At 42.0% G+C, this 12,308-nt stretch overlaps 1 protein-coding gene across 1 annotated transcript in view; it reads right to left on the bottom strand.

The window, feature by feature from the left end:
- Window positions 1-12,308, bottom strand: part of IBTK (inhibitor of Bruton tyrosine kinase) — a 239,787-nt gene that overhangs the window by 65,549 nt on the left and 161,930 nt on the right. The window contains 2 exon segments of the mRNA XM_033937433.1: window positions 6,951-7,078; window positions 11,767-11,827. Coding sequence (XP_033793324.1) covers window positions 6,951-7,078; window positions 11,767-11,827 — 189 coding nt within the window.

Raw genomic sequence — 12,308 nt, 5'->3', positions numbered from 1 at the left:
TTATACTATATCCCTGCGACCCAGTCTCTCAGGCTCTATCGTCAACTCACTGGCAGTTCACAGCCAAATAGTGTATCCTCAATGGCCTGATGCTAGAATTTAAATCCTTGCACAATACGACAGCCATTTGGACGCAGCACATGCCTTCCTCATGCACCGCTCTGCCTCTGCCACTGTCAGAAGAGAGCAGGGGAACCAATCAAGAGGCAGCAGTCCAGCAAGGCAGGAGCGCAGAAAACATGCTAAACCACCGGATGAAAAAAAAAAGTACCGCAGGAAGGGCTGGCTTGGGTTGGCTGGCTGGGGGCTGGCTGGAACTACATCTTAGGGATCCGGCAGGGGGCGGGTTGGGGAAACTGACGGCTGTAGCTGCGCCTCTATGCCTGGGGAGAATTATTTTTTTTTTTAGAAAAATGCCTCCCGATTGGCTGATTAAACATCGAGGACGCCTCAGTCGGGCGCACTTTGCAGAGTCAGGGCCACAATGTATGTTCTGATTCCAACAGCGTTCGATTCTGAGACAAAATTTACTAAAAAAAAAAGTTTGATTCCAAACGTTCGACTTCTGGGGCGTTCGATTCCGAGGTACCATTGTTAAGCGAATGCTAAAGCTATTGAAGTTAAGTACCGTATTTGCCGGCGTATATGACGACTTTTCAGTACCTTAAAATCCCCCAAAGTCTCGTCTTATACGCCGTACTGTTTACATGCCCTTACTTTACATAGAGAGCTGCACGGACGCCCCTAGGTCGCGCGACCCCCCTAGGTCACATCCCATGGGACGCCTCCGAGGTCGCGGGCTCCTGCGGGGCTGGATGTACTCAGTCTTCTGGATGTACGCGGCTCTTCTTCTCCCTACCTTCTCTGCTTACAGCACAGAGCCGAACGGAAGTCTTCCCCGTCAGCGCTGACGTCGAGGGGAGGAGGGCTTAAACAAAGCTTAAACAAAGCCCTCCCTCCTCCACGTCAGCGCTGACGTCGGAACTTCCGTTCGCTCTGTGCTGCAGGCAAGGCAGATAAGGAGAAAGGAAGTACCTCGCGGTTCGAGTGGCTACCAAGGAGAGGGGCGGCCCGCCCGCCCCGTTGCAGCACACAGCCGGCCAGGTTCCTTTTACTTTTGTGGCACTTCCCCGACCGACCGATAACAGCCCGTCCGACAATCCTCCCTGCCCTGTACCGCGAATCTAAATTACCTTCTTACAGCACTGTAAGAAGGTAATTTAGATTCGCGGTTAAGGCAGAGGTTTGTCGACCGGCTGTTATCGTCGTCGGGGAAGTGCCACAAAAGTAAGGGAACCGGCCGGCTGTGCTGCACCCGGACGGTAGAGAAGAGGGGGGGAGAAGGACGCTGAAAGGCCATGGTGAAACAGGAGGGAGGGGGAAGGACTCTGAAGCACTTGAAGACAGAGAGGAAAGGAGGCTGAAAGCACATGGGGGATACAAAGTGGAGAAGGACGCTGAAAGGCCATAGGAAGGGCGGGGGGGGAAGGACTCTGAAAGCACATGGGAAGACAAAGGGTGGAAAGACGCTGAAAGGACATGGAAGATGGGGAGAAGGACACAAAGAAATGAAAGAGAGAGTAGGGAAAGACGCTGCAGGGAAGAAGAACAGATGCCAGACTATGGGGGACAAGAGAAAAATGGTGCCAGACCAATTGGAAGAAGAAAGGGAGAGGCACAATAACAGAGCAAATGGAAGATGCAGAAAAAGATATGGATGGAAGGAATTGAATGAGAACATAAAAGCAGAAACCAGGCAACAAAGTAGAAAAGATTCAATTTTTTTTTTGCTTCAGATAAAGTAGTATATTATTGTGTTGATAAAAATTTATAAACATTAGAGGCTCTGGTAGAAACCCGTTTACAAAGTATATTCTTCCCAATTAATATTTTCAAATTAATAAAGTCTTTTGCTTATTTGTAAATGGGTTTCTACCAGAGCCTTTAATTCAGTAGCATAATTAAATGAAATAACTATTTCTGAAGTTTATAGGGACGGGCGGGACGGAGGGATTCCTCGCACGGTGGGGATGGAGGATTCCTCGCACGTGGGGACGGGTCCTCACGGGACGGGTGGATTCCGTGGGGACGGTGGGGACTTTGGCAGGGACGGTGGGATTTCTGTCCCCGCGCAACTCTCTACTTTACATGCCCTAACATCTCCTTCCTTACCTCCTTACGGTGCTTACGGTACTAGTAAACCTGCCGGACATCAGCGGGGCCATGGCGGGACATCAGTGTGACAAGGGTGCCAGCTCCTTCATCCTGCGCAGCGGGAAGCAGCGGCGCTCTGGCCCCACCCCTTTTCTCTTTACTACGTCTCTCGCACATGCGGCCGTGTGTGGAGTCTAGCCCTTAAGGAAGTTGCGGGGCGAACAGGAGGCTTTTGAAGCTTTTAAAGGGAAACTGTCATGCCAGCAAACTTGCTAGGGACTTGCCCCACTTGCTCTCTCCCTCTATGTGTTATCCACCTATCATTGACAGTTTCAGTTTGGTTAACAGTTTAGAAAACAAATAGCATGGCAGCTCCCATGGGTTTATTGTTCTATTCAGCTTTAGTGAATTAATTAAAATTGTTGAAATAAATTCTGATGTTCTTTTAAGTTTTATTTGTTGTGCAAAGGTGTGTGGAAGAAGGGGTAGTCTTATACGGCGAGTATATAACAAACTCTATATTTTAACTGTAAAAGTTGGGGGGTCGTCTTATACGCCCAGTCGTCTTATACGCCGGCAAATACGGTAACCAAAATAATTAAACTGCAGTTTCTTATCAAAACAACAGAGTAGAACCCCAAACATACAAAAATGCAGAGTGATACCTCAGATTAGTGGAAAGCAGAATCAGAAGATTCATGGAGCATACCATATATTCTTCAGTTTGTTTTAACAACACTCAAATATTCATATGATAAAGAGATTCTGGCATAAACACAGTCACAACCTAATATTTCTTTTTTGGCAGTAAAACAGTCACAACCTAATATTTCTTTTTTGGCAGTAAAACAAAGCAGTTGACAACCTACCTCTAAACAATAAACTGACTTTTCATGAACACATTAGTAATGTTGTTAAATCTTTCTTTTTCAAACTCAAGATGATCTGTTCCATAGTAGATGACGGCAGATAAAGACCCGAATGGTCCATCCAGTCTGCCCAACCTGATTCAATTTAAATTTTTTCTTCTTAGCTATTTCTGGGCGAGAATCCAAAGCTTTACCCGGTACTGTGCTTGGGTTCCAACTGCCGAAATCTCTGTTAAGACTTACTCCAGCCCATCTACACCCCCCCAGCCATTGAAGCCCTCCCCTGCCCATCCTCCTCCAAACGGCCATGCACAGACACAGACCGTACAAGTCTGCCCAGTAACTGGCCTAGTTCAATCTTTAATATTATTTTCTGATTCTAAATCTTCTGTGTTCATCCCACGCTTCTTTGAACTCAGTCACAGTTTTACTCTCCACCACCTCTCTCGGGAGCGCATTCCAGGCATCCACCACCCTCTCCGTAAAGTAGAATTTCCTAACATTGCCCCTGAATCTACCACCCCTCAACCTCAAATTATGTCCTCTGGTTTTACCATTTTCCTTTCTCTGGAAAATATTTTGTTCTACGTTAATACCCTTTAAATATTTGAACGTCTGAATCATATCTCCCCTGTCTCTCCTTTCCTCTAGGGTATACATATTCAGGGCTTCCAGTCTCTCCTCATACATCTTCTGGCGCAAGCCTCCTATCATTTTCGTCGCCCTCCTCTGGACCGCCTCAAGTCTTCTTACGTCTTTCGCCAGATACGGTCTCCAAAACTGAACACAATACTCCAAGTGGGGCCTCACCAATGACCTGTACAGGGGCATCAACACCTTCTTCCTTCTACTGACTACGCCTCTCTTTATACAGCCCAGAATCCTTCTGGCAGCAGCCACTGCCTTGTCACACTGTTTTTTCGCCTTTAGATCTTCGGACACTATCACCCCAAGGTCCCTCTCCCCGTCCGTGCATATCAGCTTCTCTCCCCCAGCATATACGGTTCCTTCCTATTATTAATCCCCAAATGCATTACTCTGCATTTCTTTGCATTGAATTTTAGTTGCCAGGCATTAGACCATTCCTCTAACTTTTGCAGATCCTTTTTCATATTTTCCACTCCCTCTACGGTGTCTACTCTGTTACAAATCTTGGTATCATCTGCAAAAAGGCACACTTTTCCTTCTAACCCTTCAGCAATGTCACTTACATACATATTGAACAGGATTGGCCCCAGCACCGAACCTGAGGGACTCCACTAGTCACCTTTCCTTCCTTCGAGCGACTTCCATTAACCACCACCCTCTGGCGTCTGTCCGACAGCCAGTTTCTGACCCAGTTCACCACTTTGGGTCCTAACTTCAGCCCTTCAAGTTTGTTCAACAGCCTCCTATGAGGAACTGTATCAAAGGCTTTGCTGAAATCCAAGTAAATTACATCTAGCATATGTCCTCGATCCAGCTCTCTGGTCACCCAATCAAAAAATTCAATCAGGTTCGTTTGGCACGATTTACCTTTTGTAAAGCCATGTTGCTTCGGATCCTGTAACCCATTAGATTCAAAAAATACACTATCCTTTCTTTCAGCAACACTTCCATTATTTTTCCAACAACTGAAGTGAGGCTCACCGGCCTGTAGTTTCCTGCTTCATCCCTGTGACCACTTTTATGAATAGGGACCACATCCGCTCTCCTCCAATCCCCAGGAATCACTCCCGTCTCCAGAGATTTGTTTAAAAGTCTTTAATAGGACTCGCCAGAACCTCTCTGAGTTTCCTTAGTATCCTGGGATGGATCCCGTCCCATCGCTTTGTCCCCTTCAGTTTTACAAGTTGCTCATAAACACCCTCCTCCGTGAACGGCGCAGAATCTACTCCATTTTCTCATGTAACTTTGCCGGACAATCTCGGTCCTTCTCCAGGATTTTCTTCTGTGAACACAGAACAGAAGTATTTGTTTAGCACATTTGCTTTCTCCTCATCACTCTCCACATATTTGTTCCCAGCATCTTTTAGCCTAGCAATTCCATTTTTTATCTTCCTCCTTTCACTAATATATCTGAAAAAATTTTTATCTCCCTTTTTTACATTTTTAGCCATTTGTTCTTCCGCCTGTGCCTTCGCCAAACGTATTTCTCTCTTGACTTCTTTCAGTTTCACCCTGTAGTCCTTTCTGCTCTCCTCTTCTTGGGTTTTTTTATATTTCATGAACGCCAACTCTTTCGCCTTTATTTTCTCAGCCACTAGGTTGGAGAACCATATCGGCTTCCTTTTTCTCTTGTTTTTATTGATTTTCTTCACATAAAGGTCCGTAGCCATTTTTATCGCTCCTTTCAGCTTAGACCACTGTCTTTCCACTTCTCTTATGTCCTCCCATCCTAACAGCTCTTTCTTCAGGTACTTTCCCATTGCATTAAAGTCCGTACGTTTGAAATCTAGGACTTTATGTATCGTGCGGCCGCTCTCCACTTTAGCCGTTATATCAAACCAAACCGTTTGATGATCGCTACTACCCAGGTGAGCACCCACTCGAACATTAGAGATACTCTCTCCATTTGTGAGGACCAGATCCAATATCGCTTTTTCCTTTGTGGGTTCCGTCACCATTTGTCTGAGCAGAGCTTCTTGAAAGGCATCCACAATCTCCCTACTTCTTTCCGATTCCGCAGACGGAACATTCCAGTCCGCATCCGGCAGGTTGAAATCTCCCAACAGCAGAACCTCCTCTTTCCTTCCAAACTTTTGGATATCCACAATCAGATCCTTATCAATTTGCTGCAATTGAGTCGGAGGTCTGTAGACCAAGCCCAAGCCTTTGAATGTCCTGGTCCATTCTTTACAGGAATCACTCAGAAGGAAATGAGATGGCTTCAAATTATCCAAAATGTCGTCATTAAATGCATATCAAAAGTTAAGAAATTCGATCTTGTGATCCCTCTATTACGTAAAGCTCATTGGTTACCTATCAAACACAGGATTTCTTATAAAAATTTCTTTAATAACTTTTAAAACACTGCAAACAAAAACTCCTCACTTTATTGAAAATTATTTGATTCCTTATGAGCCATCCTGTCTCCTCAGATCTTCGGATTGCAAATTGTGAGCCTGCCGGAATAGATATAGATTGTGAGCCCGCTGGCACAGACTGGGAAAAATGCATGAGTACCTGAATAAATTCATGTAAACCGTTCTGAGCTCCCCTGGAAGAACGGTATAGAAAATTAAATAAATTAATAAAATTAATAGGTACCAAGCGTCAAGACATCTTCTCAGTAGTGGCTCCCCAGCTTTGGAATATTCTTCCAGTCCCAGTAAGAGAAGAAAATAACTTAGATCGTTTTAAAGGCCTTCTCAAGACACATTTATTCAAAGATGCCTTTAATATTTAAATTTTTCTGCTAGGTTTCTTAGGCTCTTCTAAAAGAATCCAATCACAGTATTCCCCTTCCTTTTGTTCGTTCCATAATTGTTTTCTATCCTATATTAATTGTATTTCCTCCCCATCTTCCTTCTGTATCATGTTAGTTTTGCACTTTTGGTCTTATTTGTGATATGCCATTTGCTTAAGTTGTTTAAATCTTTTTAAATTGTATTGTTGCTGGCGTTTCTTATTTTTATTTTGTATTCCCAATTATTTTAAACTAAATCATTTAGAAGTTGGATAAGCGATAGTATCAAATTTTAATAAAAACCTGAAACTTGAAGCAACTTCACTGAGGTATTCTGGTAGATGAATTGAACTACTGTGCTATCCTGCCACGGCATTAGATAAATGAATGAAATTAACACAAAGATTTTTCACTTCCATAGCCTCACATTAAAATAAGCATGAAGTGGGAAACCTACCTCTGGGTCAAGCATCTGACCTTCAAAGTATGTACAGTATATTTCAGAGAATATATCACAAAATCATAAAATTGAAACTTACTGAGAGGTTTGATCTATAATTATTTCTTCTTTTGAAATGATATAGTTTTCTCCATCTTCAGACTCCAAATAACTTATATCTGGTCCATCTAAATAGGGTGTGATAAACCTTTTATCCATTGCTGGAATCTAAAAGCAATATAGCTTCTATTAGTCGAAGAAGTATGGTAGGAGATACAGTACAATATTTAAAGAGAGCTTAGAATTCTAGTACCAGATAGCATGCCTAAGTACTTTCTTTAAAAATCTGGAGGCATTATGGGGCCAATATTTAGCTAGCTGTGCACTTAAAACCTGCCACTGGTGCAGATTCTAGTTATTCGAAGCCAGGCCATTTCTGGTGACCAGCAATGAATAGCCAGGTTTTTAAAAAGGTAGTTAGCCGATAACCAGTAAGCCAGGTACATTAGATAGAACGTGAGCCCACTGGGACAGATAGGGAAAAATGCTTGAGTACCAGAATGTAAACCACTTAGGGCCTGATTCTGCAAATGTAAGTCCCGATGGTAGGTGGCAATTGGCTGAAAGATAGGTAGGATGCCTATCAGGATGCATGTTTTAAAAAAAAAAAAAAAAAAAAAAAAAGAGGGGAGATGGATGCTTATATTGTAGGAGTGGGTCATGTGTCTACGGAGATGCATAGGGATGCTTAAGCACACCCAAGGCGGGGCATGGGAGTGGTTTCACCCAGAAGTGGCCTAGGGTGTGCTTAAGTATCCCTACGTGTCTCTGTAGGTGCAAGATAGACACCTTAAACGTATGCCTGCAAAATGCTGGCCTACATTTAGGGGTCCTTTTATCAAGCTGCGGTAGGGGTTTAACGCACATTAAACCGCCTGCCGAACTAGCCGCTCATTGAATGTCCAGCACTCTTGATTGTAAACCGCCTAGAAGTCGCAAGATTGTGGCGGTATAGAAGAATAAAGTTATTATTATTATTATTATTATTGAGCAGGCGTTAGTTTTTTAGCCGCAGGGGTTAGCGCGTGATGAAATGTCTTGATAAAAAGACCCTTAATGTGTCTGTTCAGCGATGTAGATGCGATTCTCTTTAGGACGCCGATGCATGATTGACAAACGACCAGCGGCCGCCTCTAAGGCATCTGCCGAGATCAGGATCAAGGCCACAAAAAGACTTGCAGGCACTGGTATAGAGAATTCTGTATAGATCATTTTAATTTTTTAATTGGCAGAATGTGAAAAATTGCAAAGCTGTGAAGACATTTACAAAGCACTGTAACAGGCCACAGTGGATTTCTCTAAATTCTCTTCTACTTCCTCTTGAGTTCTTGTATGTTAAATAAGCTTCAACCGATTCAAAACACAGCAGTGAGATTGACTTTTTTTTTTTTTTAAATATCTTTATTCCTTTTTACATTATACAAACAAGTGTACAATAAATCAAGTCATACTATACATTCTTCACTTGAAACTTTACAATCATCTTATACCAGAAATTACCTCCCCTCCCTCCCTTTCCAAATATTTTTGTAACTACTCATCCTAATGTCATAAAACCCATCCATCCACCCTCCCACCCTATACATACTAAATGGGGATAAATTCATTTATTTATTATAGTAATCAATTAATGGTCCCCACACATCTTTAAATTTCTTATAATATCCTCTCTTAATTGCCAATGTTTTTTCCATTTCATACACATGACACACCGAACTCCACCAGAAACAGTAATTCAACCCCCTGTAGTCTTTCCTTTTTTTTTTTAACTTTTTATTTATAGAATTTTCATTCTTTCAATACATGAATCACATATTATAAAATGTATAATAAAATATATATGTATGTACAAATTCATATCATAGATATTCATCCCTTTCCCCTATTAGTTGTTTTTCCATTTTTCTTTCATATTAATATCTATATTTCCCACCCTAACCCTATATTACTATTATCAATGTGTTAAGATATCTGATCTCTAGAATAATTAGTCAATGGATCCCATATTTTCTTAAAATTTTTAATATTTCCTTGTTGTAATTTTTAAATTGTAGTCTTTCCAATTGTATGTTATTTGTTGGATGGCAACTCCTCTTAAAATCATTAACAGCTTATTATTATTCGAGGAGATTTGACTTTTGGCCCTCATAGACATCCCAAACAAAACTGTGTCATATGACAGGGCCACATGATTCTCTAACATACAATTTATTTGTCCCCAGATCAATTTCCAAAAATTATTAATAAGAGTGAGATTGACTTTTAGCCTAAGCAGATATGATAGCATCTCTGATGCTTTTGCTAGACTTCACCGGTTGCCAGTAAGAAAAAGAGTTGATTTTAAATTAGACATAAGGGTTACCGTGTATTGTGAGCAGATTCTTCAGAAAATTTAATCCAGTCATTCGCTCTGCTGCTTTTCTTTTCTTTTAGGATTAGCAGCATCTTTCTACTGAAGTTTCCTTCTTCAAAAAGTGTACAGCTTAAACATAGTACTAAATTTTTGTTTATCTATACTGAAACTTCCATCTGGAATAGTTTATCTTGGCAAATTAGGGTTGAACCTAGCCCTTTTACAAAGTCACAGTAGTGGCTGCGTGCGGCAAATGTTCTGACACCCATTAAAATCCCTACGGACATTGGAGCGATTACTGCAGCAGCAGCCGCTACCACAATTTTGTTAAAGGAGCCCTATATGAGTTTTCATAAAATATTGAAAACTTTTCTATATAATAAAAATTTGTATAATTGTGGGCTCCTTTTACGAAAGTGTGCTAAGGCTTTAACGCGCGGAATAGCACGCGCTACATTGCTGTGCGCGCTAGACCTTAATGCCAACATTGCGCTGGCGTTAGTTCTAGAAGCGTAGCACGTGGTGTAGCGCGCGGTAATTTCCTGCATGCGCTAAAAACGCTAGCACACCTTAGTAAAAGGAGCCCTGTGTGTTTTCATATACTTTTAATTTTTGATATGCAATATTGTTATTATTGAAATTAGTTTTTGTAAACTCCCCTTATTATTGCTTTTATTGTAAATCGCCTTGAACTATTTTGGCATTAGTGCGATTAATAAATTGCATATTAGGTTAGATTAGATTTTTGAGGTAGTACTATCTAATTTTAACTATACCACTGTAATGAAAAGTATTTGTAAGTATGTTATGGGCATTTTTACATTAACTAGGACATATATGGGGGTTTCCTATTTTGTGTCCATGGGAAACATGCTTAGTATATCTGGCCCAATGTGACGTGCATAATCACTTGTAAACTTTGGCCCTCTTTTATAAGCCATGCTAGCAAGTGCCACGCAGCAAAAGCCCTGAATCCCTTTAAATCCCTATGGGCTGCAGGGCATTTACCATGGCAGCCCGCACTATCGGTCTTGATAGAAGAGGCCCTTTAAGGTAATATAGAATTAAGGCCATGATTCACTAAGCTCACCTATGTTGGCCAATTCGTGGCCAAGTCCTTCCCGGGCGACCGATTCACTTTGCATTCTCATGCAAATTAATGTGATCGGAGGCACGCTCCACAGTGACCCCACGGATCGCTGCAGAGTGATCCAGACGCATGCACAGACCATCTTCTTTGCCTGTAGATGTGGTCTGTGCATGCACTGGCTCTCCGCACAAGCGAGGTCAAAACAGGTGTGGGGGGGGTGGGGGCTTTACTGGAACAGAGCACGCTTGAACAGAAAACAATGCTGCCAGGAACAGAACACGCTTTTGAGAGCAGGAGAGTCAGCAGGGACAGGGCAGCAGAGAGCAGGAGAGTCGGCAGAGCTTGCCTTCTTGTGCTTTTTTCACAAGGGAGATATGTAAATATTTTATTTCAGGGCTGCAGAGCTGGGATTTCAGGGCGGCGGAGAGCAGGACAGTCAGCAAGAACGTGAGCAATTGGTCCTCACCAGTCACTTCTTTTTGGATCGGCCAGCCCAATCGGTGTTCCTTCTGTTTTGTGAATCGCTGCCTTCCTACTTTGCATGCCATTTCCCCTCATTTGCATGTGTGGCGGATCGGATTGGGTGTGGATCGGATCGGGCAGAAGATTAGTGAATTGGGTCAGGGTCGCAAACAGGTCGGGACATGATTAGTGAGCTTAGTGAATCTAGCCCTAAGTCAAGTCATTTGCCTGCATATCCATTTCTGCAACAACTGCACAGTTGCACATGGATAAAGTAAACTTTTCATAAAATAGAACATATATCCCTAACCTTTCTAACGTGTGCTAGTTTGCAGTTTGAAGCCAAACACCGGTATAAGCACAATAAATAGCATGCTTTGCAGAAACTGACTCCGACTATTTTGATTTGATTGTAGTTGTACTTTGCTGACCCCCTCCCCGAGAAGCTGGTGTCTTAAGCAACTGTTTAGTCAGCCTACCAGTTGAGACAGCCCTGTTTTCGGCAGAGTACTCCTGGTGGAATTCTGCAAATGCAGAATTTCTCACCCCCTAAGAGCGCACAGAATTCAGTATAGAAACGGACAGGAGAGGAGGAAGTGAACTGCTGTACAGCGGGTCATTTTTCCTCCTGTGTTGTCTTAGACATGATTGTTTATGTGAACCGCTATCTCAAATGCACAGAATTCCATTAAGAGTACAGTAGAGACTTAATTCCAGTTTATCTAACCTACAATGATGTTTAATTTTGGTATTGCAAGGAAACATATCTGCCCCCCTCCAAGCTGCCTTAAATATCACTAGGATTGGATTCAAAATACAATGCCAAAGAGCAAATTCCAGTGTGGCCCCACAAAACATATTTCACTAATCACAAATTGCAAATGTCATTAACATACAGATCAGAGAGATCAAATAATAGCAGTAGAAATGCAAAAAACTTTAAAATCTTACCATTTTTCTATAAGCAAGAGATAGGTCCTTCAAAACATCATCACTTAACACATCCAATGCTCTAAAAAATTCCAAAAGCAAAATAAAATCAACACACACATAAATTCTATTCTTAGGATTATTAAAACAGTTCAAACCAAATATAATTTGTTAGGTAAGTGAAATGTTGTTTCTCAGATACTTTGAAAGTTTGAATTGTCAGCAGACAGTTGCACACAACTGAAGCTAAGAAAGGAGGGCTATAGGTACATTTTAGATATAACAAACTATAGAACAAAAAATACTATTCCTGCTCCCACAAAACAAAAGAAACAAAGCATAAAACTGCACTATATATATATATATACTATATATACTGAAATTGGTTATAGTGTTTCTTTATCATATATTTGAGAACATAAGAATTGCTGCTGCTGGGTCAGACCAGTGGTTCATCGTGCCCAGCAGTCCGCTCACACGGCGACCCTCAGGTCAAAGACCAGTGCTCTAAATGAGTCCAGCCTCACCTGTGTACGTTCCAATTTTGCAGGAACTTGTCCAAC

The sequence above is a fragment of the Geotrypetes seraphini genome, chromosome 3, assembly GCF_902459505.1.
Source record: "Geotrypetes seraphini chromosome 3, aGeoSer1.1, whole genome shotgun sequence".
In the NCBI taxonomy this organism is placed as follows: Eukaryota; Metazoa; Chordata; class Amphibia; order Gymnophiona; family Dermophiidae; genus Geotrypetes; species Geotrypetes seraphini.
This window is presented reverse-complemented; position numbering and strand designations above follow the sequence as displayed.